Raw genomic sequence first — 27,990 nt, forward strand, 5'->3', positions numbered from 1 at the left:
AAAGGCACTTGTTAACGCAAACGAGAGGTCAACAAAGGCTATGGCAGAGGGGAGCCATGGCCTTTTATACCTCAGGGCTCCTCGGATAACCACTATTTGATGCCCTTGTAGTATCCATTCAGCCTTGAGTTTACCACATAAAAGCGGCCGTTATATATAAGTAAGGAAAAGAATGCCAGACAGCTCTAAACGGTTAGTACGTAACGTAAAAGGCCCGTCTAGTGCCGCTGTGCTTTGTGGCATGAGAAATAGTAAAGCCAGCCGATCTGTGGATCCGATATACTTTACTTCAAATTGGCTTTAAAGAACGCGGATGGTCGGTAGGTAGCCATGATTCTTCTGCCGTGTTGGCTGTGCTCCAGTTTTCGATCTTGCACCCCGTAATTCGCGCTCCTGCGGCCTACGAGAGTATCACAACTCTCTAACCTGTAGTAGCCACCGAATAAGGGTACAGCAGGGCTGTGACCCGAGGAGATATTTAGATATTGTGTGCAAAGCGTCATTTCTCCACGTATCAGGATATGCGGCCGTGTTAAGGCTGTTGTCCCATCACAATCACGGTTGCGGGAGATGAACTCAAGTATGAAAACAATACTTGGGCGTTCCAGAATATGTGAGTTCCCGTTCTGAAATGCTCAGAAGTATAAATGCCTTAATTCAAGGTTTATAAAGAAAGAAAATATAATAAACTGTAGTATTAGTAAGCAGACTGCCTTGGCGGCTGTGCCATCAAGCTGATATCTCTTCGACCAGAGGATGGCTGTGTAGATGGAAAGGCAGACGTCAAACATTTGTCTCCATTTACCAAAGGGCCTCATTTATCCGACGTGACACGTAAAAAGTGATTCATGAAGCTGATTTATCGACGCTGTTATCTGTCCAGGCCCACGCTGGAGGCAAGTTATTATGATACTACTTACATCAGAGTTGAAGCAGTTAGCGGAAATCATGGTAGTAAGTCTCTGGCAAAACTCCACTCAGGTTTATACAGAGTACTCTGTATGTGATCTCCCAATACTTTGGTAGGCCATCTCAGGCAACTTTCGCTCTGTAAATGCGACGCGATAAAGCGTGGCAGCTAGAGGAACCACAAACCATCCATGGCGTGATCGTAGCAGGGACATAATAGGGTCTTATAAAACGGAGGTACCATGGAAGCAAGTTAAGTAGCAAAATATCTTAATTGCTTTCGGTGCTACCTCACGTCATAATCTTCATGGAGGACTCCAGGTCATAGATCCGGTGCCAGGTCCCTCGTAGAAGAAGCCACCTCCCAGTTTCCCTCCATGGAATCTTGACTTTCCTGCTTATGAGAAAGTCAGACCATTACCAAAAGTAACCCTGATTTTATCCGTCTGGTTACGATAGGTTTTTCACCTGTATGTTGACATGCTTGTCGTATTGAGGTCATCTGCGCTGGTCATGTCAACCGTTAAATATAACAGTCTGGAAGACACCGCCGGCATCGATCGTCAGAGGCGGGAACTTGTGAAAATAATCCATCACGAGGAGGATATATAGCTGCCAGGAGCCTGATCAACTGTCGGTCGTTTCTCTCATCTCCTAATGATGTCTTTTTTCTTTCTCGACGTCTGGCCGTTTCTTATATTCTTTTCCTCTCCTTCTTTTAACGGCCTTCGCTTTTCATCAGCTTACTCATCCATGACTAAGCTATTATCGGATCAATATTTGTCCCTGGTCCCGTGACCGCCGCCCGCCCAAGCTAAGCGCGAAAGTCGAAATTCAGCGACGGCAAACGAAGCCGAAGACGAGGAGAAAAGCGACAAGGAGGATCTCAGCTTGAGGAGTGCGGCTGGATAGGTCTCTAAGGCGTCCGCTGGTCTTCTATGCTTTGCGCTGTCCCGCTCCCACCACTCCGGACCAGCAAGACCTGTCATGCAGTGGCCTGAGTGAAGCGCACCACATCGCTTTCGTCCTAGATCATGGCGGAGGATAACCCGGAACTCCAAGCGGCGCTGCGACAGCTTGACGCTGAACTGGAGGTATGACAGTTCTTTTCTATCTTTCGCTGTCTTGTGGCCGTGGGTTACTGACTGAACGTGTCGTATAGGATGGCGATATTACGGAGAAGGGGTAAGTGCCATAGCTCTCAGCTTATCAAGGCTGTCATAGCCCGATAGCTCCGCGGCGGGGGTTCGATAACCACGGCCATACATATGTTAACCGGAACCACTCGTGGCGTTCACTACGAGTGCCGGAAGCCTTGTATCATGACGATTGACCTCTGATATAGGTACCAGAAGCGCCGCGCACTCCTTCTATCGCAGTATATGCCGCAGCCTGCCGCCAGCCAGCCGGAAAACCCACCCCTGCATAGACCATTAAGCTTTGAGCAGATACCGCGCGGCTCTGAGACTATCAATGTCTCGTCTGGAGAACGCCCGACTGGTTCTGGAGCTCATGCACCGCTTCCTCTAAACGTTTCTCCGCCGAGCACCCGGCAGCAGCCAGAGCACCACATACCTTCGCATCTACTCGGGCCTTCTAGTGGCGAACATACAACGGGAGCAGACCCTAATTATGGCCCCTATCAGGGTAGCCAGCTTTCGAGGATTCAAGAACAGGAACTCGGCTTCTCCCTTGCACCTTCTGCACCACCACCTACAGCTCCCATTGGTGCTACTGGGAACCGAAACCAGTCAGTGGGTTCGTATGACTCGCTTTTCCTCCCAAGAGGCCCTACGGATAGCTATGAAGCTTCCCGGACGGGGACGCTGATAAGCCAGAATTATGCATTCAACCCGAACCAGCAGCCTGAGATCGAGCCGCCAACACGACACTCAACCATCGATTCGCAGCAAGCCTACTTCTCTGACTTTGCCGGCCACCAGCAAGAGCCCAGGAGAGATAGTTATGGACAGAACCTTCAAAGATATTCTCAAATGGAACCATTCTCTCCAACTGCGAACATACCTCCTGCTCCAATGCCACTGTCAGCCATGCCTGGCGGAGCTGCCGTCAACCATCTTCTTCCTCTCGAGCCCCGAGATATCCCATTTGATGTTCAAGACCCTCATAATCCCAATCTGCCAATGTCAAGCTTCGATAATATCCCAACTGTTCTCAGACATCGTGCCCGCATGCTGCCAAAACAGCCGGCGTATTGGGTTCTTGATCAGCGTGGCAAGGAAATTGCATCAATTACTTGGGAGAAACTAGGTAGTCGAGCAGAAAAGGTCGCTCAAGTTATAAGAGACAAAAGCAATCTATACAGAGGAGATAGGGTTGCCCTGGTCTATAGGGACAGTGAGCTCATCGAGTTCGCCGTGGCGCTAATGGGATGCTTTATTGCCGGCGTTGTCGCGGTCCCCATCAATAATCTGGAAGACTATGCGAGCCTAAACGTTATCCTTACCTCGACGCAAGCTCATCTCGCTTTGACGACAGAGAATAACCTGAAGACATTCCAGAGAGATATCACTACCCAAAAACTCAACTGGCCAAGAGGTGTAGAGTGGTGGAAGACAAATGAGTTTGGCAGCTATCATCCGAAGAAGAAAGATGATATTCCAGCACTCGTCGTCCCTGACCTGGCCTACATTGAGTTCTCTCGTGCTCCTACCGGTGACCTCAGAGGCGTTGTCCTGAGCCACCGGACAATCATGCATCAAATGGCCTCATTCAGTGCAGTCATTGCATCTGTCCCACCTTCCCCTGACCGCCCAAAATCTCCTGCTGAAATCTTGATGACCTATCTTGATCCTAGACAGGGAATCGGCATGATTCTGGGAGTGCTTCTAACTGTATACGGAGGACATACCACCGTATGGTTAGAGTCTCACGCTGTTGAAACTCCTGGTCTATACGCCAGTTTGATCACCAAATTTAGAGCTACTCTTTTGGCTGCAGATTATACTGGATTGAAACGTGCTGTGTACAACTATCAACAAGACCCCATGACGACGAGAAATTTCAAGAAAAACGTTGAACCGAACTTCTCCAGCTTGAAACTCTGTCTTATAGATGCATTGTCGGTTGATTGTGAGTTCCACGAAATCTTGGCTGATAGATGGTTACGCCCCTTACGAAACCCTCGAGCCCGGGAACTGGTAGCTGCTATGCTGTGTTTACCAGAGCATGGCGGAATGGTGATATCTATTCGGGACTGGCTTGGAGGCGAAGAGCGAATGGGCTGCCCCCTGACGCATGAAATGCACCCCGTAGAGGAAGACAAGGATAGTAAGACTGAAGAAAAGGAAAAAACTGACGAACCAAAATCTACTTTTGGAAGCAGCCTGATTGGTGGAGCTCCTACTGCTTCCCCAAAAACAGAAACCCCAAGGAACGAGCTGAGCGAGGTATTACTGGACAAAGAAGCATTGAAGAACAATGATGTTGTGGTACTCGCATTGGGTGAAGAAGCCCGGAAACTCGCAGACACCACTCCAAACTCAGTAAGAGTTGGCGCTTTTGGATACCCCCTTGCTGATGCCACTCTTGCTATCGTCGACCCAGAAACTGGACTTCTTTGCACACCAAATCTTATCGGAGAGATCTGGGTCGATTCCCCATCATTATCTGGAGGATTCTGGGCACTACCGAAACACACTGAAACTATTTTCCATGCTCGCCCCTTTAGGTTCCAAGAGGGCAGTCCTACTCCAGTAATCGTGGAACCAGAGTTCTTACGAACGGGCTTACTCGGGTGTATCATTGAAGGACAGGTTTTCGTTCTTGGTTTATACGAGGATAGATTGCGCCAAAAGGTAGAATGGGTGGAGCATGGAGTTGAAAACACCGAGCATCGTTATTACTTCGTTCAGCACTTGATTCTCAGCATCATGAAAAACGTTCCCAAAATCCACGACTGTTCTGCGTTCGACGTGTTTGTTAATGACGAGCATTTACCTGTTATCCTTTTGGAGTCATATGCTGCCTCTACCGCACCTATTACTTCTGGAGGCCCCCCACGTGTTCTTGATACCTTACTTCTAGACTCTCTTGCTGAGAGATGCATTGAAGTTCTGTATCAGGAGCATCATTTGAGGGTTTACTGTATCATGATCACGGCACCTAATACCCTCCCTCGATCGACTAGAAATGGCCGCCAGGAAATAGGAAATATGTTGTGTCGTAGGGAATTTGACAATGGCACCCTACCCTGTGTCCACGTCAAATTTGGTGTTGAAAGAGCAGTACTCAATCTGCCTATCGGCACCGATCCGGCAGGAGGAATCTGGTCTCCTTTATCATCTGCTGTTCGTCAGGAGGCACTAGCGATGCAAGAAAAGCAATATTCTGGCGTTGATATTAGAGATGTAATAATGGATGACCGGACATCTACCCCCCTAAACAATTTTGCCAGCATTGTTGATCTACTCCAATGGCGAGTCAGCAGGCAAGGAGAGGAGCTTTGCTATTGCTCTATTGATGGCCGTGGCCGTGAAGGCAAAGCTATTACATGGAAGAAATTCGATACCAAAGTCGCGGCTGTGGCAGCATATCTAAAGAATAAAGTCAAGCTTCGACAAGGAGACCATGTGATATTGATGTATACCCACTCTGAAGACTTCGTATATGCTGTTCACGCCTGTCTCTGCCTTGGTTTAGTTATAATACCAATGGCGCCGATTGACCAGAACCGACTGTCTGAGGACGCCCCAGCTTTGCTGCATTTGATTTCGGACTTTCACGTCAAGGTGATACTTGTCAACAGTGACGTAAATGACTTACTCAAACAAAAGGTCGTTGCCCAACATATTAAACAGTCTGCAAATGTTCTCCGGGTCAATGTGCCTCAGACCTATAACACCGCAAAACCACCCAAACAATCTCATGGATGCCGACATCTGGGCTTCACTCTCAGTGAAGCAGTTATTAAGTCCCATTTGCCAGCAATTGTGTGGACTTATTGGACGCCAGATCAAAGAAGGTTGTCAGTACATATTGGCCATGACACAATTATGGGCATGTGTAAGGTCCAGAAAGAGACTTGCCAAATGTCTAGCTCCCGTCCAGTGCTTGGAAGTGTTCGGAGTACTATGGGTCTCGGGTTCATCCATACGTGTCTAATGGGAATCTACGTCGGTAAGTTGTGTCTGTATAAATCCTAGATTTCGTTTTGACATTATTAACGGGCATTATTAGGCGCTCCTACTTACCTTGTATCTCCGGTTGATTTCGCTGCCAACCCGTCATCATTATTCCATACTTTGGCTAGGTATAAGATTAAAGATACATATGCCACTGGTCAAATGTTGAATTATGCAATGGGTAGCATGACCGCAAAGGGGTTCCAACTTCATGAGCTGAAGAACATGATGGTGGCAACTGACTCGAGGCCAAAGGTGGATGTTTGTATGTCTTCTAAATATCCGTTCTCCAAATTACCACAATGCTGACTGTATTGTTTAGACCAGAAAGTTCGACTGCATTTTGCGGCTGTCGGTCTCGATCGAACTGCTATTAACACTATTTATTCACACGTTCTTAACCCGATGATAGCTTCGAGGTCCTACATGTGTATAGAGCCAATTGAACTTTGGCTTGATACACTATATCTCAGACAAGGATACATATACCCTGTTGATCCTGAGACTGCAACCAATGCCCTCCTTGTCCAAGACTCAGGTATGGTTCCTGTAAGCACACAGATTGCCATCGTGAACCCTGAGACCTGCTGTCTGTCTCACGTTGGGGAATATGGAGAGATTTGGGTTCAATCTGAGGCGTGTGCGAAGGCCTTCTATGGATCTATGCAAGAGTTTGATCTAGAGCGGTTCCGAGGACGTATTGTTGATGGAGACCCAGATGCCGTCTATGTTCGTACAGGTGACCTGGGCTTCTTGCATACCGTGACAAGGCCAATTGGGCCAGGCGGACAGCCTGTTGAGATGCAAGTTCTATTTGTTCTTGGTGGTATAGGAGAAACATTCGAAATCAACGGCCTTAACCATTTCCCCGTCGACATCGAGGTTACTATCGAAAATTGCCATAGAAACATTGTCAAGGGCGGAAGGTAAGTGCCACGATTCACTATACGGCAAGTAGACCTTGCAGCAATATTCTAACGAAGGTTCATAGTGCTGTCTTCCAAGCAGGCGGTTTGACGGTCGCCTTGGTAGAAGTTAACCGCAAGGCATACTTGGCCTCCATGGTGCCTGTTATTGTGAACAGTGTACTGAATGAGCACCAAGTAGTTACGGATATTGTGGCTTTTGTCCCTCGTGGTCATTTCCCTCGATCTCGTTTGGGCGAAAAACAACGTGGAAAAATCCTTGCTACTTGGGTTACGCAGAAACTAAGAACAATCGCTCAATTCAACATCCGCGATGGCGGCAGCCACGAGATGAAGGGTGGGGAAGGGCCAGAACGACGCCAATCTTCTAAAGCTGGAAGTATCATGGATTCCAGCATCCTTCAGCCACAAACCCATTCCCCATACCCCGAACCAGAAGACTATGGTCAGATGCAACAGCCACCCGTTACTGGGCCTGCCGAGCATGCTGAACAGTATCCCCTTCCTTCTGAAGGTATTGTGGATTATATTGATCCACCCCCTGTAGGCACAGACAATGCTGAGCACTATCAGGATCCCAGCACGGTGAATCATGATGTGTCACATCATCAGCCTCTTCACGCCGAGGAGCAAACGCTTCCCATCGGAGAAGGTGTAGAAAGGAGGGTTTCACCTGTGGGTAATCCGGATTTTAAACGAGTCCAAAGCCCTGAAGGCTATGCTGGTAATGGTAGTGGTGGCAGCATCAACAGAACGGCTTCTCCAGCCGTTGCTCCTATTGCTGGTGAGGTTCCTCGCCACAACAGCACTTCCCCTCCTCGAAGCGGCCTGCGCCTTCATAATGGAGACGAACCTATTTCCCATCCACATTCAACAGCACCAGACTTCGGGATTTTCGAAAAGACACAATTACTACCTCCCGCCAAGAAAAATGAAGTGCCCACTACGTACACCCTACCTGTGAGAAATAGCAGTATTCAAAAAGATAATTTCCATGGCCCTAATCCCTCTATCGTCGGCCATGGAAATGGGGGTACTCATGACAATACGCAATATGATGACGAAATTTATGATATCATCGAAAATTGGACGGAGGATACAGGTGCTTCTCACCCTCGGCACCAATAATGAATGCTGCTTGGATAGAAGGGACTATGGCAGAAATCCCTTTGCGCTCAGCCATTTTAACGCTCTGACATCCCAGCGCATAATGATATGATGTACGCTATGTAAAATCCAACGAATAATTTATATTTGATTCTTATTAAAATAAACTATTATTATTATTATTTTTAACTACCACTCCACCTCGCAAATGATGAAACTAGTCGGCAATTTATTTGTAAATTGACGAAATTATTGTGCAGCTAGAAGTAAAAGCTAGACCACGGTGATATGCCAACGCCTGAGGGGCAATATTAAATAAGTCTGGCAAAAGAGCCATTTCAGATAAAGAAGGAGAGGCATGCATATAGACCTTTCGTTTCAAGAGAGAGAAAACATTACATTCACAGGTTCTCTGCTGCGGACTCCAAGGCGCTGATATTTACCTTTTTATTTTCTGGTCCATTAGGTGGAAGTGGCATATACCCTTGGAGCTGTTCTAAAGCGTCAATGTCCGCCTGACTAAAATTTTGCGTACGAGTTGGGCGGAATGGAGTGCTTGCTCGAGAGGTAAGGAACTAGACAGACATGATTAGCTTTTCCTACATTTGCATAGGGTGAAGGCGAAAATAGCTTACCGAGCTAGCAGCGCTCAACAAGGCGATTAAACTGGCTTGGACAACATCACGATGGACACCGACACCCCAGACGCTCTGAGAACAGCCTGCAGCAGTACATTCGATGTATGTTGCAGCCTTGACATCTCTAGTACGACCAATAGCGTGCTCAGTATAGTTAACAACGTCAAGGTCGATGCCTAGGGAATTCAAAGCGTGTGCAAGAGCAGATATAGCACCAGTTCCAACGCCAACAATACCATGTTGTATGCCGTCGATTTCGATGATGCCGGTGAAACGCCTCTTCAAGTTCTGAGTGTTGACAGCCTTGCCAGGAGCGGGGGGGGCAGGGGACATAGACCGATCCGCAGTGATATTGTAATCTATTAAGTTGAAGCGAGGGTTTGTCTTGAGATGATAAGCCTCTTCGAACAAAGTAACGATCTCGTTGGGTTTCAATTCGCGGTTTAGACGGTCTGCATCCTTTTGTACAATCTTGCTGAATGCAACTTGCAAGCCACGAGGGAGGTCCATTTCCAGACTGCGGAGAATAACCCAAGCAACGCCACCCTTTCCGCTCTGGGAGTTGACGCGGATGATAGCCTCGTAGTCTCGGCCAACATCCTGTGGATCGAGAGGAAGGTATGGCATCTCCCATGGATCGTCGTCTTTGAGGCCAGCGGCGGCACGAGCTTGGAATCCCTTTTTGATAGCATCTTGATGGCTGCCGCTGAATGCACAGAAAACCAGTTTTCCGGCATAAGGCCAGCGTTCGTTGACCGGAATCTTATTGCACTCTTCTACCACCCTAATGATGGAGAGAATGTCAGAGAAGTCAACACCAGGTGAGATGCCCTGCGTATACAGGTTGAGAGCGAGGGTGACAAGGTCAACATTGCCAGTTCTCTCTCCATTTCCAAACAAGGTACCTTCGACACGCTGTGCACCGGCCATCTGGGCCAGCTCTGCTGCAGCAACAGCACATCCACGGTCATTGTGGGGATGTAAGGAAATACAGACTTTCTTTCTTTCGGAGATGTGGGTGGAGAAATATTCAATCAGGTCAGCGTATATATTAGGGGTAGACATCTCCACTGTAGCTGGTAGGTTAAAGATAATGGGAGCCTCTTCACTTGGCCCCCATGCTTCCTTGACGGCCTCACATATTTGCAGAGCAAATTCAGGGTCGGTATCAGAGAAAGTCTCAGGGGAGAATTCAAATCGCCACTCTGTGCCAGCAGTTGCTGGATCATCCTTTGTAATAGATCGAGCGTACTTTGTACACCGTACCGCCATTTCCATACTCTGTTCTTTGGTCATGTTGAAGATGATTCGTCGAAAGCATGAACTTGTGGCAAGGTAAATGTGGAGAATAGCTTTCTTTGCACCTTTAAGGGAGTCGACGGTGCGTCGAATGAACTCCTCACGGCAAGGTGAGAGAACCTGCAGCCAGACATCATCTGGGACAGTTCCAGGAGTTTTGATTAGGTCTTGTGTAAAGTCGAAATCAGTCTGGGAGGCTGATGGAAACGAGACTTCTATCTCCTTATATCCAATGCCCACTAGCATACGAAAGAATCGTAGTTTTTGCTCCCCATTCTATGAGTCAGATGTTAGCAGAGCCACTTGAATTTATAACAATTTTGGAAATATATGCAGCAAGAAATCGAGTAGACACTATATACTCACCATTGGGTCTACCAGACTCTGATTGCCATCTCTAAGATCTGTGGCCAGCCATCGCGGCGGTTTGTCGATCGTCTTGCTTGGCCATTGACGGTTTGGCAGGTCAATCGGCTGGAATTTTTTGTACTTTTTGGAGGGATCCTTGAGCCTGTGCCAAAATGCAAACGAATTAATCACCACCTCACATAGTTGTAGGAATGATGACAAAAAGTCCCTTACATCGGCATTTTTAATAAAGATGCTCAGCTGGGGCCGGGGGGAGCTCAACTTTGGCGGAAAGGTGAGATAAGGTCTTATCAGATGTTGCAGGGGAAGAAGCAATTGGACAGGGAACTAAGTACTTGCAAGGGTCGTGTGTCCCAACAAAAAGATGGTGATACGATATCCAGACAGCACCTCTCGAAGGTCTCAACCTGAAGACAACAAGAAATATAGAAGAAGTTCATTCAAGAAACTAAAAGCTTCAGGTTTTGTCTGCTTTAAGTCTTTTTCTGCCACCGATTATGTAACCAGCTGTGCTCGACGCGGTGAGTCAAAAATAGGCATGCGACTGCGGTCCGAGCTCACGCCGATATCGGTCTTAGCCATTAGCATGTGAGTGCCAATCGGTATATTATCATTGGTCATTTGACGCGCGGCAATATTCCCGTGAGACGCGTTAGCCGCTGCTTATTTTCCGCTTAACTATTACTCGTTGAGAGCCGTCGTTGGAGTTGATAGCTGAGTTGATTTTAATATCTTTGCCATATGGAGCGTGGCTACTTTAAGCTAATCATGTAGTACGCCCGTTGCCCATTGCTCATTAAAACTGCGGCATCTTCTATTTTTATCGCCTAAGAATCCGGAATGTCTGGCTATGCAAAAGGAGGTCTAGGTCTAGCGCTTCTTCCCTGCTTTGCCGCTATTCTTCTTCTTTTTACCCTTATTTTGGCTGCCAGGTTTAGCTTCTCGCTCAGCCTTGCCCTTCTTCCATACACGGCCTTCCTCTCGCATCCGTGCATCATCCAGCTTCTTCTTATCCTTGCCGCTGAGTTTTTTCTTTCCCTTCTTCACAGAATCTGGTCCATTAAGCTCCATCAGACCTCGCTTCTTTGATTCTCGCTTTTCCTTCTCCGACTCAAACCACGTGCGCTTGGGCCTGGACATGATCTCCTCCTGGTGGTCGATCAAGTTCTTCCCACGAGTGACCTGCATCTCTGCCTGTGCAAGCTGCTTCTCCTCCTTCTCTTCTTGAAGAACTTCTTCAACTTCTGTAGCTAGGTCGTTGACTTGTTCCGCCCATTTGTCAGCAACGGCTGGCTCTATTACTCGGCTCACTATTTTTGCGCCTTGTGCACGCCCTGCTTTAACGGCTTCTTTGACCACCTTTCTGTCCGGTTCCGCAGCGATAGTACATGCGCGACCACTCCGGCCAGCACGGGCAGTACGTCCGACTCTGTGTAGATAGATTTCGTGTGATTGAGGTGCTTCGTAGTTGATGACGGTCTCAACACCCTTGATATCAAGACCACGAGATGCAAGATCCGTCGCCAGGAGGTATGATACCTTGGCATCTCTAAAGTCTTCCACACTTTTAATTCTCTGCAAAATAAGACGTCAGTATTTGAAATGACTTATTACTGTTGGTATATAAATAGACGGCTTACCTGCTCTTGGCTCATGCTTCCATGAAGTTCAGCCGCCTTCAAGCCCATAAGCCCGAAAATGATTCGAACCCTATGTGCTTCTTTCTTTTGGCGGAAGAATACAATAACCCTGTTTGTATAAACAGTTTTGCACAAGAACATGAGATAACCCAATCGTTTATCCTCTCTTCCAGGCCTTAATCTTACAAACTCCTGAACAAGGGTGCCCACGGTCTGTTTCTTTGAGTCAACCATTAATCGAACAGGTTTGTTAAGGCCAAGACGAATGAGTTTATCGACAGAGCTAGTCATGGTGGCAGAGAAGAGCATCGTCTGCCTTGACTTTGGTATCGTAGTCAAAATCTCGTTCAATTCCTCCGCAAATCCATCTTCAAGCATGCGATCGGCTTCATCAAGAACCAATATTTCCAAGGTGTCTACCGTGAAACTTGCTGAATTCCTCATATGGTCAATGAATCGACCAGGTGTAGCAATTATGACATCAGGACGCTTCTTCAGGATATTCTCTTGTTCTCGCAGACTGAAACCACCTACAAGCTGACAAAAAGTGATGTCAGTGAACGTAGCCAGTTTTGTCGCAACGTTATAACACTGCACAGCCAGTTCTCGTGTCGGCATTAGAATAGCAACTCGACTTGTCGGGACCTTTCTCGGTCTGTAAAGTAAACGTTCAAGAATAGGGACGATGAAGGCGCCAGTTTTACCCGAACCAGTCACAGCACCGCCAACCACGTCCTTGCCAAGCAAGGCAACCGGTATCGTTTTTCTCTGAATAGGCGTAGGCGTTGAGAATCCTACAGATGCGAGGCCTCGGAGGATGGGACGAGACAGAGAAAGATTCTGGAAAGAAGCAGGCGCTCTAGAAGTAGACTTTAATTCAGTCACTTGTTCCTCGGGAGCAAAAAACTCATTTTGCTTGCGGATCTCGTCATCGTCTTCACTTTCACTGCCTGAACCATCTTCATCAGACGCAAGGTCATCTGGATGTGGTACTGCCGAAGCCACAGAGTTGGTATCATCATCGTCATCATCACCGCCCTCCTCTTCATCTTCAGGATTGCTTTCTTCTCCATCTTCATCAGACTCGGCTTCCTCACCTTCCGCCTCACTTTCTGAGGCGTCCTGAGCGCCCATTCCAAACGCATCAGGAGCAAGGAGTTCGTCATCATCAAGGTCCACCTGCACATCGTTATCGTCCTCCGCCTCTGCTTCATCGTTATCCATATCTTCGCGCTCCTCAGAAGCTCTCTTTTCAGCTTTCTTTCTCTCACGCTCTTCCTTTTCGAGTTTCTTTTGTCTCCTTCGATCAAGGATATCATCAATGTCGACACCTTTCTTTTCTACTACTTTGGTCTTGTTTCTTTCTTCATCTCCCCATCCATCAAAGTCTTCCACTAATCCACCATTCGCAACCCCGCCAACGTCGAACTCGAAATCAGGGTCCAAAACACCATTTTCGTCTTCGCCGAATTCATCCTCTTCTTCCGCATCATCGTTGGCGCCCTTGTCTGTTTTATTGCTATTTGTAGCATTCATTCCACCTTTTTTCTGCTTCTTCCGCTTCTTCGAGTTTGTGCTTTGTTCAGCTTGGGTGTTTTCAGGTTCGTCTCTTCTTCGTTTAGTACCTGTAACTTTTCCCTTATTATTAACAACGATTTCGGCATCCGAGTCGACGTTTGGGGCTTCCTCATCGGACAGTGTGAAGACGAAGTCGTCTTCAGGATCGAGTCGCGCCATATTGTTTAGGATTATCTTCAATTGTAGGATATTTGGGGGAGACTTAAAGCTGTATCTCGCGCCCACGAGTCAATTGCACGTTCCAGGGCCGGGAGACCAGTACAGCTATTCTCTAATACAATGAAGAGCAACTGAAATATTTTCTTGATATAAAATTGGACCCAAAGTTTTTTTTTTTTCTTTTTTACTTTTTTTTCTGCCACGATGCCTTCGAAAGCGGTGAGACTTGCAATGTTTAGTCATCAACCTAAATTGAACCGCCAAAAGACAACGTCAAGAGAACAACCGAAACGAAAAGAAAAAGCATGTAGATACATCAAAGCCCATAGACACGTTTGAAACCCGTCGGTCTTCTGTGAAAACACGAAATGACTATGGCTGTTGACATACTAAACCCACTGGCGACGCTTGAATCCACTTTGATACCAGAAATCCACGAATTGATCGACATAATGCACTGAGCATTTCGTTGGCATTGACATGGGCATACCAAGTAAAGAAACCCAAGGCTTAGGACCGACTTGGTATTACCTTATCAGAATGGTGGAATGCTGTCTATTCGCTCTCTGGGATGTCGATGCCAGTGCTGTACACCATGTAGCCAGCGTTGACGCTAATGAAGTACCGTTAGCAAAAATCTCAACGGTGATATCATTGTTACTTACAGGGCCTTTTTGTTGACACCGAATCCTCTAAGGTAACCCTGTTCTTCGAAACTGAACTTCTTGCCGAGCCATTCCTTGACCCAAGTATACTCTGCAAACTCCTCGTCCGAGTGGTGGACGACTGCGCAGAGCCTCATAGCCGGACGAGACAGCCCACAAGTGTACACATCCTTACCCCGAGAGGAACAGTCAAAGATGTACCCTCCTCGAGCACTGTATTTAGGATCACAGATCTCGAGCAGCTCTCCGGGGTCGTCTTTGCGAAGGTAATAAGGCGGAAGGATGTCAAGGGCCGACAGCAGGCCAATGGACAACCTGAGCAAGGAGACAAACAGGACCATCCCCAGGGAGCAGAAACCGTACAACATTTCCGCTTCGTGGTTCATGGCATGCCAGGCTCGAGGATGTCTCTGCACAGCAACAATGAAAGGGTAGTTGTCGTGCTGAAGTGCCTCGATGTGCTCTCTCATTTCATCAAAGGATATCTCTTCCGTATCAGCTCGGCGTACCGTGTTTTTCACATACCAGTTGAAAATCTCAACAAGGGCATTGATATCCTTTGGCTCGACTGGACGGATATACATGTTGAGCTTCGGCTCCAATGGTTTAGGTTCATTGAAAGCGGAGTCCGACTTTGGCATAATGGCCAGGAGTTTTCTTTGCTGCTGCTCTGCTTCTTTGCGCTCTTCCTCTTGACGGATTCTGAGATTCCAGTTATGAACATAACCAATTGCCGTTTCGTGAGCGTGCTTCAAGGTCTCAGGGTCGGAAATATCTCTCAAAGTTTCAGGGCAGACAAATGTTGAAGGGCTCATTCCGGTATCAAGGTTAGCATGATATTCTCCGTTCCTAAAATCTTCCTGGGTCATGTCCACGATGAAACCAACTCTCATAGTCTTGTCCAACCAATTACGGAATTTCTGAGCAAAGAACTCGTCGCCGTATTTTTCCCATGGACGATATTGCCAGTCCACTGCAACAGCGCCAGCTGTATTTCCAAGGGCCCATTCATTCATAGCGGGGCCGGATTGCTGATCGTCGTCAGTTGAACGAGCATCTCCTCTTTCAAGCCTACCCTGAGCCTCGTCAGTCTTGGCCTTCAGGCTCTCTGCCAAATCGGTCAGGAGGTATAACGGATGCTGTTTGCAGAATATGGAATCTGGGTCTACCCCAGGGCCTTGGCGGGCGAGACTCAATGCGATGGATTCTGGAGACTCTTCTGGCAAGAGTCCCATCACTTTCTTTCCGTATCGCTCCATTTCCTTTTTCTGAAATTCAAGCAACTCCGCCTTCGCAGCCTCCTTGATACGGTCGATGGCGGCGACCGGGGCCTTCAAAACAACGCCATTAGTTTCCGAACCTTGCTTATGGGTTGACCTTGCCGGAGCGTTGTGCTTCCTGTAGTTACGTCCACGGCTAGGACGGCGTCTATGAGGAGGATGGTTATCATTATTCTCCTGCCCCTGAGGATAGTTCATCTTGATCTGGCCAACAGACTTAGGACCCTTCAGAGTTTCGTTTTTACGAAAGCCGTATGGAATGTTGGGCCCGACCATTCGCAGTTCGTCTTGTCGAAACACCACCTCATCCGAACCATCAGAGCCTCCTGCTCGGTTACAGTGAAATTTCAGTTGAGGCTCACGAGGCACGTTTATGTTCCAGAGCAAGTACTCACCGGTTAACTGAGAATTCTGTGCCTTGTTGCTGTCACCGGCAGGTGTTTGGCTTGCTTCAGCTCGCTCTCCCTCCATCATCACGGAAGATGTATCTTTGGCGGTTGCAGCGGAAGATAGACGTGGTGTCATTCCCTCAGACGGACTGATGGCAGCTAAACTGGACGCGCCAGAATCTTCTTGATCACTGAATGCTTCGTTGCTAGTGGTAACGGCTCTGCTCGCGTTTGACGAAACGTGAAGTGAAGGTTCTGCCTCCGCCGGGGCACTTAAAGTCCGAACTGGAGCTTCAGTTGGAGCTAGGGCTGGAACAGCAATTTTGCTGGGGCGAGGAACTGCTATGTTGGTAGCTGATGCGAGGGCCTTTGACTTGTGTGGTGGCCTGTAAATGTTACTCGCAATGGCTTTGAAAGCATTCATGGCTGCAATATAATCACCCCACTGCTCAACGCCGCTGATTCGCTCCTGGCCATTCTCCTGGCCCTGCTGACTGGACTCTGCCATTGTGGCTGTTCCGGAGCGTTCCTATCTAGATGACAGGTCAGCTAAGGGAACCAAAGGAGGAAGAAATGAAGGCCAACGCGAGCTTTCCCAGCTCTCTCACGGGCCAGAGAGCCAGGAGCCTTTCCCAACAGTCTAGGAGACTATGAAGGAGCTGGAAATAATACTCTATCTGTCTGGGAAGGGTTTGCGTTCTTTGCTTGACTTGCCTGATGGGGGTCTGCACTTTCGCCGAGAGAGCGTGATGTTGTTGTTTTTATATCTAGATCCAGGAGCAAAAGAAAAACGCGTAGTTAGTGGTTAGTCTAGTAGAACTTTTATATCTTTATTGCAACCACCACAGTTCACTATGATCTTGCTCAGAGCCACACCCAGGGGTTATATGTTAAGTTAATTTTGACAGGCAGACATTCATATTTTATGATTATACTTTTACACTATAAGATTATCAAGCTGGAGACTGACTAAACGGATAGACAAATAAGTTACCAACTTTGCATATAAAGTGACCAAACTGCAGCCAACTACCTACAACCAACCATTCACTACCTCTAGAGTTAGAGAAGAGAGAAAGAGAAGAAGAAAAATGCTGTCTGTCCTGAGAAAGGCCCGGCTAAAGGACAAAGAGATGAGAGTCTTGATGCTGTAAGACGACTCTTCGAGCCGGCTGCTAAGATGTCCATTTACTGACGCAGAGCACCCAGCGGACTCGACAATGCCGGCAAGACAACAATAGTAAAGAGTATTATGGGGGAAGATATCACTACGGTGAGCCCTACGCTGGGTTTTATAATCAAGTCCATCGACTTTGAGGGGTGAGTGTCCGCGGTGGTGGATTATCAAGTTCGTTACGAGCAATGCTGACTCCCTGCAACAGGTACAAATTGAATATATGTGAGTTTTCACATAGTTATAGCTACTGGCCACGCAGACAAATAGATCGTCTGACACTGTATAGGGGATGTGGGTGGTCAAAGAACACTACGGTCCTACTGGAGGAATTACTTTGAAAAGACAGATACGTTGATATGGATTGTTGACGCCACTGACCGATTCCGACTCGATGACTGTCGACGCGAGCTTGCCGGGCTTCTTACAGAAGAGGTAAGACTGGTCACTATCTTAACTACTAGTTGCTAGAAAGGGGAGAACGGTGTTATTTTGGCTAATGATATGTACAGCGGCTGATGGGAGCAAGCCTTCTTGTCTTTCTCAACAAGACGGATGTCGACGGTTGCATGACCGAGGAAGAAGTTCGAAAAGTAATTACTTCTTCCCACCCGTCCATTGTCCTCTTCTATGGATCTAATTAGCTATACGTTATAACTAGGGACTTGAGCTCGACGCCATCAAGACGCACAAGTGGACGATTATGCCTTGCAGTGCCGTGACGGGGCTGAACCTGACCAAGGGTCTCTCCTGGGTCGTCCAAGATGCAAAGGACCGGCTTTTCCTTTACTGAACTCGCCCTGACAGGCGATCTGCAATTGTTTATTTATCGTCACGCTCGCTTCTAACTAACTAACTTGTTGGTTAAACCAGCGGATAACTGGTTATCCACAGGTTGGCAGGGCATCCCGACCTCTCGAGCAACCATCATGCATCCCATCCCAACTCATGAACCCGCCGCCCAACCTAACCCAGCGTATACGAGACCTTCTCGAGTTCCCACCAGATCTCAGCTCGCCCCCGATCATTGGCCATGGCAAGCTGGAAAAAGAAACGAGACTGGCCAGCAGGGGGGCCAATCACTTATTTCAACGAGGTGGACTTTTGTTTTCTTCACGAGCATCGCAAACATTCAAATCGGCTTGGATTCGCTTTTGGCGGTTGTTTCATCTTTTGCTACATTTCATCATTCTTCCCTCAAACAGTCGCCGGATCTTCCCCCCCGACACGCTGCGAGCCTGGTGCCTCTGCTGTCGATAGCTCTTCTATTCTTCATAAATAAATTATATATATATCTTGCCGCCCGCCTGTTTTATGCTTATCCGTATTCGGTGTCACCCGCTTAGTTCTTGTTGTCCGTCCGGCGTTGGGAAACAAATAATAAACAAATAAAATAACAACAATGGCTACCTCGCACGACGCCGACGGGTCGGAAGACGTTAACGACTTTCTGGTTCGCATCCGAGAGCTGGGGAACAAGCGGGACAAGGAAGACGAAGAGCGCACGCGAAAACTGGAGGAGGAGATCCTGCAGGGCCGCCGCGAGAGACAGGCCAGGAGAGCTGGTACGCTTGCTGCACTCCCCAGGCATACACATATAACATACACACACACACCACATACCCCTTTTTGCTTTCGCCTCTTCCATTGACCTGTTAACTTGTTTCTTGCCGTACCGCTGCTGCATCTAAGCTAGTTTACTGACTACGGTCCTTGGTTGTTGATGTAGAGCGCGCTCGATCAATTTCTCCAACCAAGGACTCGCCCCTCCAGCAACAACTTGACGAGCTGATACAGAGGGACTCCGGGCCGTCAACGCCACTTTCCCACTCAATACAGCCTCCTGTCGACCTGCTACCGTCATCTTCCGCCTCAAGGGACAATAGCGGCCTACCAAGACGTGATTCCGAGGCGCACCAGGCGGAAACACCACCCAAGCAGCCCTCTCCGGATACCATGAAGTCTTCTCCTCTAGGAGGCCGGCCATTGTCCTGGAAACAACGTCCTATGTCGCGAGACCAGGGCTCGCCGACTCCTGTCACTTTAAAGCCAGCCATACAAGAAGAGGATGTGAAAACTGCTACCGATAGCAGAACTGTCGACGGCGCTGAGGGAAAGGAGGACGAGGACGCTGCAGTGTCTCGCACACAGATTGCTCAATCCCTCGGGTCGAAGGACCCGGCTTTCTTTAAGCAGACCAGTGATAGAGGAGAAGGCTCGCGTGCGTATAGAAGAGCCCATAATTCTTCCTTTTCTGAAGCTTCTACAAGCCGATCGAATGTGAAGCTGCCGGGACTTAGCCGGGAAGCTATCAGTGATCTCGGTACGCGTCCAGCCTCCGAGCTGGGTGAAGAGAGACCGCGCTCACCATCGAGGACAAGCTCTGTATATGGAGGCAGTAGCTTAGGGAACAGATACTCGAGCGTGTCTTCTGTGGCCACAGCGGGACTAGGCTCTCCTGTGCCATTGACAAGCCCTCGGAGACACGAACGAGCATCATCAATATATGAAGAACAGCAGACAGGTGACCACTTTACAATGTCTCCTACGCAGGGTCGTTTGGCCTCCGATAGACCTTCTTCACCAACTAAGGGCCTCGGCGGGTTCGTCCAGAGTGCCATGCTTAAACGGTCAGACAGTGTATCTAAACGCTGGAGTGCCCAGCTCCCTACGAATTCTGTGCGTGGAGGCAGTGTTAGGCCTCCTCCGTCCCCCGCAATGTCTCCTGATGGTTTTTCAGGCATGCCTTCGCGGCCTGGCTCACGGCCTGACTCTCGACCCGGATCCAGCCATAGTGATGCAACAGTTGTGCGCGGGGAAGGAGACGACGCATCAGTGATAAGTAGGTCAACAGATGCGTATGCAAGGCCTCCATCTCGACGGAGGGAATCGGTGAGCACAGCTAGTGGACGAGATTCGGGCCTACCCGTCAGCCCGACTAAGACTATGGATCCAAGAAGATGGAGTCCAACAAAAGCATCCTGGTTAGAGAGTGCGCTCAGCAAGCCAGACTCCCCCAAACCAAAACCTCGTGTCCCAGAGGAGCCGGAATGGAAGAAGGACCTAACGGACAGGCTGAGAAAGGCTAAGGAACTGAATCAGCCGGAGAAAACAGCTACTCCTGAGCCCGAAAAGACTGTATCACCCGCAACAAAACAACCGGACCCTCCCAGTTCACCGGAAAAATCTCAGAGTCCAATATTGAAGAAGTCATCTTCTGATATGAAAATAGATCCGCCTCAGGATGCCATAGAATCTTCAAATCCAAGCCCATCTGAAGTCCCACCTCCCAAAGATTCCACCAAGTCACCTCCAATCCCAGCAAAAAGTGAATTCCTGAAGTCAGAAACAAAGGATCCAGTCTCATCTCCAGCCCAGGATACCCCCTCCAAACCAACTGCACCTAGTGTGAAGTCATCCCAAATTGATTTTCGCGGCAACCTGCGCCGTCGTGAAACAGTCGGCGATAGCGTTAAAAAGGACGAGCCAGAATTTAAGGCAGTCTTTGGTAAATTACGGCGCGCTGAAACTAAGAATTATGTTGCCCCTGACGAACTCAAAGGCAATATACTTCGTGGTAAAGCCGGACTGACTGTGACCGGCGGCCCCAAGAAAACAGAGCGAGTGGACGAATTCAAAGAGAGCCTCTTGAAGCGCAAGGAGGCAATGAAAGCTGCCGGTGGATCAATTCGCCCGGATCACACTGGGCCTTCCAATACTCCCCCACCGCAAGATTCTACCCCAGAAGCCATTCTCGTGAGACAGAATCTTGGTAGGTCGAATAGTATAAGGACCACAGCTGGATCAAAAAACGCGCCTGCCAAACCATTGTCAAAGCCAGCAGCCCTTCGTTCATCTTCTTCTGAAGAGATCCCCAAGGAAAAAGAGAACCGGCCGCCTCAGGCTTTAGAATCACCGCCGGCGAAATCACCTGTCCCATCACCGCCTGCAGAAACAGAAACCCCTACCACCACCCTTGTTGGTTCGACTGTAACCATGACAGCAGGTCCTCCTAGCCACGACACTTCGTCTCCCGCAGCCAAGGGCAAGCTTGGTAATCGAATGAACCCAATGTTAGCAAATCTCATTGCTCGAGGGCCTCCAGCTCCATCAAAGGCTGCCCCTTCAGCGTCCGTGTCAACAATATCAACCTCTGAGCCATCTACTCCGGAAGCACTAACACACATGACTAAATCTCGCGCTAGAGGGCCCAAGAGACGCTTACCTAAAGGTACTGCAAAGGAGTCGAATGCTGGAGCTGCCAAACCCGATGACCCTGCTCCAGAAAAGCTATCTGAAGCCAGGCCGGCTGTGGCCAGTCGTTTACCATCCACCGAAAAGGAACATGTTACCGCACCAAAACCGTTGAACTCGGAAATGAAGAATAAATTTCTAACATCAAATAGCCAAGAGAAGAAACCTGAGGTTCCTCTTCACTCGTCCCTTCCTTCTACTCCCTTGGTGGCGTCCCAATCATCTAAAGCAGAGCTCGCAGTACCCAATCGATCAAACAGCAGCCCTGCTGAGAATAAGGACAAGCCCAGCCCTCCACCCAAATCTGCAACCCTTTCTACTTCTCCTCTCAGTCTTAAAAAGCAGACCCCGGTAGATGACTCTCCCGTACCACAAAAGGCACGACTACATTCTCCGTTAGAGAAGAAGCCAGTTCAATCTGAGGCGAAGGCTGGGCTAACAGATTTCACTACTTTAGCTCCGCCACGCCTGGGAAAGCCCTCGTTCTTATCAGGTTTAAATGCTAATCGAACAAGAGAGCAATCTCGCTCCCCGTCGCCGACGAAGACCCCAGCATTTGCCCAAAGTTCCGAAGTATCTCAAATGTTTTCCAACTTCTTCCTCAACCGGCCTACTGCTGAAGATAAAGTAGAGATTGATCCCGCACCAGTTATGATGGGCAAACCCGAGGCATATCCTAAGACCACAACCCTTGCCAAGCATGTATGGGAGTTGACTGGTGATGGAAAGAGAAAAGATTTACCTGGCAACCAAGAGTATATTTTGTTCGATGAGAGCATGTACCTTTGCGTTCATACGTTCGAGAAATCTTCTGGTGGCAGAGCAACAGAGGTACACCTATGGTGTGGTGACGGAGTTGGAGAAGCGACCACTGAAGATGCACAGCTCTTTGCTCGCAAAGTCGCAAGAGAGCACAACTGCAAACTTGAGCTCTTGAAGCAAGGTAAAGAAACACCAAACTTCATCCAAGCCCTCGGTGGTATCATGATCACGCGGCGAGGACCGAGCAGTCGATCCGGCTCGTCAGCTCAATACATGCTCTGCGGAAGAAGACACATGGGCCAAATAGCATTTGACGAGGTCGACCTGTCAATCAGCAACCTCTGCTCAGGATTCACCTACATAATATCCGGCAAGAACGATAAGCTATTCCTATGGCAAGGGCGGGGAAGCACGGCCGACGAAATTGGTTGTGCGCGTTTGATTGGCATGGGCATCGGGCCAACAGGTGAGATCGAAGAGGTCGCCGAAGGGGAAGAACCGAGTAGCTTCTTCGAATCCTTCCCTGGCCAGGAAAAAGCAGTGCCACCGTCAGCAGACTACTGGCAACTGAAACCGAAGCACGATAAATACTCGTGCCGACTGTACCGTATCGACCATGAGCTAGGCCAGTGGTTTGGAGCGAGCTTTTTCAACCGTCGTGGAGCCTCATCGCCAGTATCTCGACCGAATGACACAGTTCAGGAGATCGAACCATTCTGCCAACGTGATCTCGACCCAGCGCATATTTACGTTCTTGATGCGTTTTTTGAAATCTATGTGTAAGTCCGCCTCATGTAGCAGCTGACACCCTTTTTCCCGCGATTCTAACCAATCTCTAGTATTGTTGGTGATCGATCAAACGCACGTTCGGCAGAGTTTGCTTCCGCTCTCGTATTCGCCCAGGAATATGGAATTCTCGCTGTCTCTGAGCAAGACCGCCCATTTCTACCAAAGAGCCATGTTGTTCTCGAAGGTCTACCGACAGAGTGCAAACGAGCGTTCAGAAACTGGAACGGTAGACACTCCCCAGGCACGCTGAACAAGACTCCTGTCATTATCCCACTGGCTGTGGCTATCGATGCAATCCGATGAGCTACCATGATTTACCATATACTCTTTCGCACCATTTTCTACTAGCATTATCTTCTCTTCTCCCCTTGCTCTTCACTTTTTATTCCATATTAGCGGTTTTTGGAGGTTATCAATTCTTGCTTTATACTTCGTCTACTCTCTTCTTACTGGCTACCCGTCTTTTCTGTCAGCTCGGGTTATGTACAACTTTTATCGGCACTCAGAAGTAGGGTCGTCAAAATCATTGGATGCTACATGGCATAGACTGCATAGAATAGCATGAATCTTGTACTTTTTGTTTCCTCTTGAATCTTGATAAACCATTTCTTGCAACATGACTGGCTGCATGAGTGAACAAATCAGAGCCACCAGCCATTTTGAAGGTGGGACTTCGATATGAACATCAGATAAGTATCAAGACTGTTCTTTGCTGGGCTCCTGGCTCTATTAATGTGCCCATCACCTTTACAACACCGGTTAATTAGTGCTAACTTCTTCTATATACAGTTGCGCCTTTTATTCACCCAACGGAACCGCTTAAGGTTAAACTAATCCGGTGGCTCTCCAAGGTTTAGCTAATTGTCGAGACGTCTCACCTTTGTCCATCTCAACCTCAACCTCCGAAGAACATCACACTCGCGGGAAGGAAGACGAAAAGACAAGATCATCGTCCAGACAGCTGGCATCCTCTCCTACGCCACCGCTGTCATGCATTGATCGAGTAGACTTTGCTGCCACCCTGCTGAGAGGTACTTCCTGGTTTTAGATATCGTGGTGGGGAAACGGATTCTCCCTCCAGACGAACGACCGGCTCTTGAACAGCAGCCAGCAGGCAAGATCCAGACTCGAAAGCCTGGCAAAGGGGCCAGGAAAAGGAAATTTGGATAAGGGAAAAGGACAAGAGTAGGAGAGGAGCGGAAGAAACAAGCAAAAATGGACGCTCTCATAACCGCCGAACTCGCCAAACTAGACCCCTCAGTGCCATTTCGAGCGACCAAGTCACACCTCCATCACACCTGGGCAAAAACGTTCTACTCTCGACCGGAACTTTACATTCAGCCCGAGTCAGTTGCCGAAATTGAAAAGGTCATCACTCTTGCTCGCAGATGTCGCCGACGCATAGTAACCGTCGGCAGTGGTCACTCGCCGTCTGATCTTACCTGCACGTCATCATGGGTTGTCAACCTGGACAATTACCGTCGGGTCCTCTCGTTTTCGCGTGATACAGGTGTTGTTACGGTTGAGTCTGGTATACGGCTGAGACAGCTTGGCATTGAGCTGGAGAAGAATGGACTGATGCTTCCTAATCTCGGCAGCATCGATGAGCAGTCTATAGCAGGAGTGATTTCAACGGGGACACATGGCAGCTCACTCAAGTATGGCTTGCTGTCCGAACGTGTGTTGGGATTGTCAATAATGCTTGCGAATGGCCAGGTTGTCCGATGTAGCGAGGCGACCAATCCGTCGCTGTTTCGTGCCGCCCTGGTGTCCCTTGGAGCCATTGGTATCATCACGGAGATGACCTTGCAGGCAGTTCCAACTTTCAATATCGCCTGGCAGCAGTCCCTGAAGACATTGCCACAGGTATTGGATACGTGGGACTCTGGCTTATGGACATCTACGGAGTATGTGAGGGTGTGGTGGATGCCTTATATGAAGCGCGCGATTGTCTGGCGTGCGGACAAGACCGACCTCCCGACTCGTGATCCCCCTGCAAGCTGGTACGGTGGTGCGTTAGGTTACTTCATCTACCATAACCTATTGTATCTCTCCAACTACGTGCCCCGGATCTTGCCTTGGGTTGAGTGGTTTGTGTTCGGCATGCAATATGGTTTTACGCCCGGAAAGACTATTACGGAGGCAGTTCAACCCGCTCGCACTGGTCTGTTGATGGACTGCCTGTATTCTCAATTTGTGAACGAATGGGCACTTCCATTAGAAAAGGGTCCAGAGGCCATTACCCGACTGTCCGCCTGGTTCCATGGCGATGAGGAAACTGCACGTATACCATTTAGTTCCGAGTCTGTCTGGGTACATTGCCCCATTGAAGTACGTGTCTCCGATACTTCGATCTCAAAGACCCCTCGCCCGTACCTGGACTCCACTTATCCTGATGGCCCTACTCTCTTCCTCAACGCCACTTTATATCGGCCTTATCTGCGTGATCCTCCTTGCAGGGAAAGGTACTATGAGGCATTTGAATGGCTCATGCGGGAGCTAGGTGGGAAACCACATTGGGCTAAAAATTTTGGAGAAGACCTTGGGTATGAGGCCCTCCGAGAAATGTACGGGGACAGCTTGGATCAATGGCTACAGGCCAGAAATGAGGCTGATCCTGATGGAATGTTTCTGGGTGCGTGGCACAGAAGACACCTACTTCCCCCCTCTACAGCTGCATCGAAATCACCTGGCCAGACTTTAGCGTTTGAAGAACAGCTCAAGGAGCAACGGGTGCTAGGTGCTCCCGGTGCCGGGGATGGCATTGAGTGGATTGGCACTATCCCCGGCTGTACCCCACACGGCAATGCGGATATGGAGGACGGTGCGAATGCAGCCGGCAGTCATCCAAGCCCACCAACAACCTCTGCAAGCGAGGAAAGTTTTGACCACCTCGCGAAAGGGGAAGCAAGCATCACTCTGCCTTAGCAAGGCGACCATAAATTCGAGAGATCACTTCGCGGCATCATCTTCACCTGTATTTTGAGTATGCAGAATAATTTATCCCTGATTTTTGTTATTTTATTTTATCTGCTCTAACGCAGATTTGTGCCTGTAGGCATGTTTTGGTATCGTATGGGAAGGGTGGAAAATTGTTGACGCCCTGTACAGTGACATGCAGGCGCGCCGCCTACGCACCTCAAATCAATTTAATTTAGTTAACTAACAATTAAATGAGCCTGGTGGTTGGACACCGAGTCGCTTGAAATGCACCAACGGGATTACTCCCAATGCGCCACTTTTAGCAGCCCTTGCTGGGTTAGAATCTACGCTATTCAATTCCTTCTCTCTGATCTCTCGTTGCCCAGGGCCCGGGAAGAAAGGCGACGGAGGGTAGATATATATGACTCTTTGCTATATATACCGTCCGTGTGTCTAATGAAGACATACTTTCCTCAAGAGCTTTCTGTAAAACTTACCCCGGCGGCAGATCAACTCTTCTCCCTTGCTCCGCTCAGAGTACATCGTATATAACTCGCAGGGAGGCCGCATGTCCGTGTCTAAACATAGCGAATTCAGCATATAAGCCGTTCAGTAGGGTTACCTAAGTCAGCAGTCATCCTTTCTGGTAGGTATTTTTCTTTTGTTATGTTTCTAACTTTTTCGGCGTTGACTCTGCTTAGTTTTTCAATTTGTAATGAGGAGTCGAAGATGACGCTGCCAAAGAAGGAAGAAAGAAAGCAAAAAAGCGGGAAGTATATCGGCTAAACCAGCTGCCGGAAAATGAATCAATAGCCGACTTCATGATATGACTGGCCCGCAGACAGATATGTACCCTGCCTTAGCTTCTGTCGGCATTTGATTAAGGCCCTTATCCTGCAGCCCCCTGACCACAACCTTCCCCTACCCCTGCACATTGACCACACCCTGTTGCACGGACGCTGTTCGCCAAGTTGTCTCTTGGACGCTGCCCTTCCACAATAATATGGCTCTAGTAGTGGGTATAACAGCCATCTTAGTATGTAGACGCAGTATACAATGCAAGTATTCAATCTGTCCCGGGGAATCGTCGAATACATACAGCGAGCACAGCGTGAAATCAAGGGAAAGAACCCGCTATACGGAGTAGAGGCAACCGCGAAGGAAAAGCCGCCAGCCGCACTTACAGCCTTAGCTGCAGGGTGGAGGTAAAAAAAGTACGCGCATATATGCACGTCTGCTAGCAAAGTATCAGGTTTGTCGCCCACGGTTTACATGGGTTGATTCGTAATGATCTCCATCGGCTGTGAAGTGTAGGATCGAGCTTTGTACATGAGAACAACCCCGAAAAAGAAACGAAGGCCTGTTCCTGCACAAAACGGGAATTATACTCCACTGCTATGTCCCATGGGATAGGAAACTCTGTCACAACAAGTAAAACGGCATGGATAGAGTAACCTCCGACACGGGGTATACTCCCGTCGCCCGGATGTTTCTGGTATAAATCTTCCGCTAGTTCTAGACTATTCAGCAGACATTCTGACAGAAGGCTAACTATATTCTCACGGATTGTTAATTGAACCTGAAGCCACGATGCCTAAATGCAACATCAAGGCTGCATCTTTCAGAGAATTTCACCTGTTAGCAAGTAACCACAATCCATGCACATATTTTGCAAGGCAGCACAATGGTTTACAATGTTATTGGTGGTTTGAATTAACAACCAACAAATAACAACCCCAACCCAGAAGGCAACCCTTGGCTATGGCGTTGCATGCCAAGATATGTATGTGAGACCGCTATTTTTGACGGAGACAAGTTGCGAGTCAATAACATGCATATGTTCCTTTACAGAACCAATATAACGAGGTGATCATGGAATTGCTTTTCGGCGGGCGCGTATCCAGGGCATCAATATTAGCTGGAGAAATGTGAGATATGATCGGAAGTACAAACGGAGTACGCAGATCTCGTCATTCTGCTGGTATC

At 48.5% G+C, this 27,990-nt stretch overlaps 7 protein-coding genes across 9 annotated transcripts; 4 read left to right on the top strand and 3 right to left on the bottom strand.

Annotated features, from left to right (window-relative positions):
• Window positions 1-2,291: 2,291 nt before the first annotated feature.
• Window positions 2,292-6,983, top strand: TERG_07070 (uncharacterized protein; the record flags this gene model as incomplete). Of its 3 annotated transcripts, XM_003232172.2 has the most annotated exons (3): window positions 2,292-6,048; window positions 6,109-6,318; window positions 6,376-6,983. In XM_003232172.2, the coding sequence occupies 3 exons, from the start codon at window positions 2,292-2,294 to the stop codon at window positions 6,981-6,983; spliced, it is 4,575 nt and encodes a 1,524-aa protein (XP_003232220.2). The 3 variants fall into 3 exon arrangements, with proteins under 3 accessions (XP_003232220.2, XP_047607132.1, XP_047607133.1); XM_047750321.1 differs by lacking the exon at window positions 6,376-6,983 and having other exon boundaries at window positions 6,109-6,362; XM_047750322.1 differs by lacking the exons at window positions 6,109-6,318; window positions 6,376-6,983 and having other exon boundaries at window positions 2,292-6,074.
• Window positions 6,984-8,487: 1,504 nt separating this feature from the next.
• TERG_07071 (2-isopropylmalate synthase) lies at window positions 8,488-10,613 on the bottom strand (the record flags this gene model as incomplete). Its single annotated transcript, XM_003232173.1, has 4 exons — window positions 8,488-8,661; window positions 8,722-10,299; window positions 10,390-10,534; window positions 10,606-10,613. 4 exons carry the CDS (start codon window positions 10,611-10,613, stop codon window positions 8,488-8,490), a joined length of 1,905 nt encoding a protein of 634 aa, XP_003232221.1.
• Window positions 10,614-11,262: 649 nt separating this feature from the next.
• Window positions 11,263-13,769, bottom strand: TERG_07072 (ATP-dependent RNA helicase DRS1; the record flags this gene model as incomplete). Its single annotated transcript, XM_003232174.1, has 2 exons — window positions 11,263-11,967; window positions 12,033-13,769. 2 exons carry the CDS (start codon window positions 13,767-13,769, stop codon window positions 11,263-11,265), a joined length of 2,442 nt encoding a protein of 813 aa, XP_003232222.1.
• Window positions 13,770-14,324: 555 nt separating this feature from the next.
• On the bottom strand, window positions 14,325-16,611 carry TERG_07073 (uncharacterized protein; the record flags this gene model as incomplete). Its single annotated transcript, XM_003232175.1, has 2 exons — window positions 14,325-14,382; window positions 14,435-16,611. 2 exons carry the CDS (start codon window positions 16,609-16,611, stop codon window positions 14,325-14,327), a joined length of 2,235 nt encoding a protein of 744 aa, XP_003232223.1.
• A 744-nt stretch (window positions 16,612-17,355) lies between these two features.
• TERG_07074 (uncharacterized protein) lies at window positions 17,356-18,070 on the top strand (the record flags this gene model as incomplete). The annotated part of the gene is made up of 5 exons (XM_003232176.2): window positions 17,356-17,423; window positions 17,486-17,502; window positions 17,567-17,712; window positions 17,790-17,870; window positions 17,939-18,070. 5 exons carry the CDS (start codon window positions 17,356-17,358, stop codon window positions 18,068-18,070), a joined length of 444 nt encoding a protein of 147 aa, XP_003232224.2.
• A 609-nt stretch (window positions 18,071-18,679) lies between these two features.
• TERG_07075 (uncharacterized protein) lies at window positions 18,680-23,385 on the top strand (the record flags this gene model as incomplete). Its single annotated transcript, XM_003232177.1, has 3 exons — window positions 18,680-18,842; window positions 19,007-23,072; window positions 23,133-23,385. The coding sequence occupies 3 exons, from the start codon at window positions 18,680-18,682 to the stop codon at window positions 23,383-23,385; spliced, it is 4,482 nt and encodes a 1,493-aa protein (XP_003232225.1).
• A 912-nt stretch (window positions 23,386-24,297) lies between these two features.
• TERG_07076 (uncharacterized protein) lies at window positions 24,298-26,010 on the top strand (the record flags this gene model as incomplete). Its single annotated transcript, XM_003232178.1, has 1 exon — window positions 24,298-26,010. One exon carries the CDS (start codon window positions 24,298-24,300, stop codon window positions 26,008-26,010), a length of 1,713 nt encoding a protein of 570 aa, XP_003232226.1.
• Between the last annotated feature and the right edge of the window lie 1,980 nt (window positions 26,011-27,990).

The sequence above is a fragment of the Trichophyton rubrum genome (assembly GCF_000151425.1).
Source record: "Trichophyton rubrum CBS 118892 genomic scaffold supercont2.9, whole genome shotgun sequence".
Lineage (NCBI taxonomy): Eukaryota > Fungi > Ascomycota > Eurotiomycetes > Onygenales > Arthrodermataceae > Trichophyton > Trichophyton rubrum.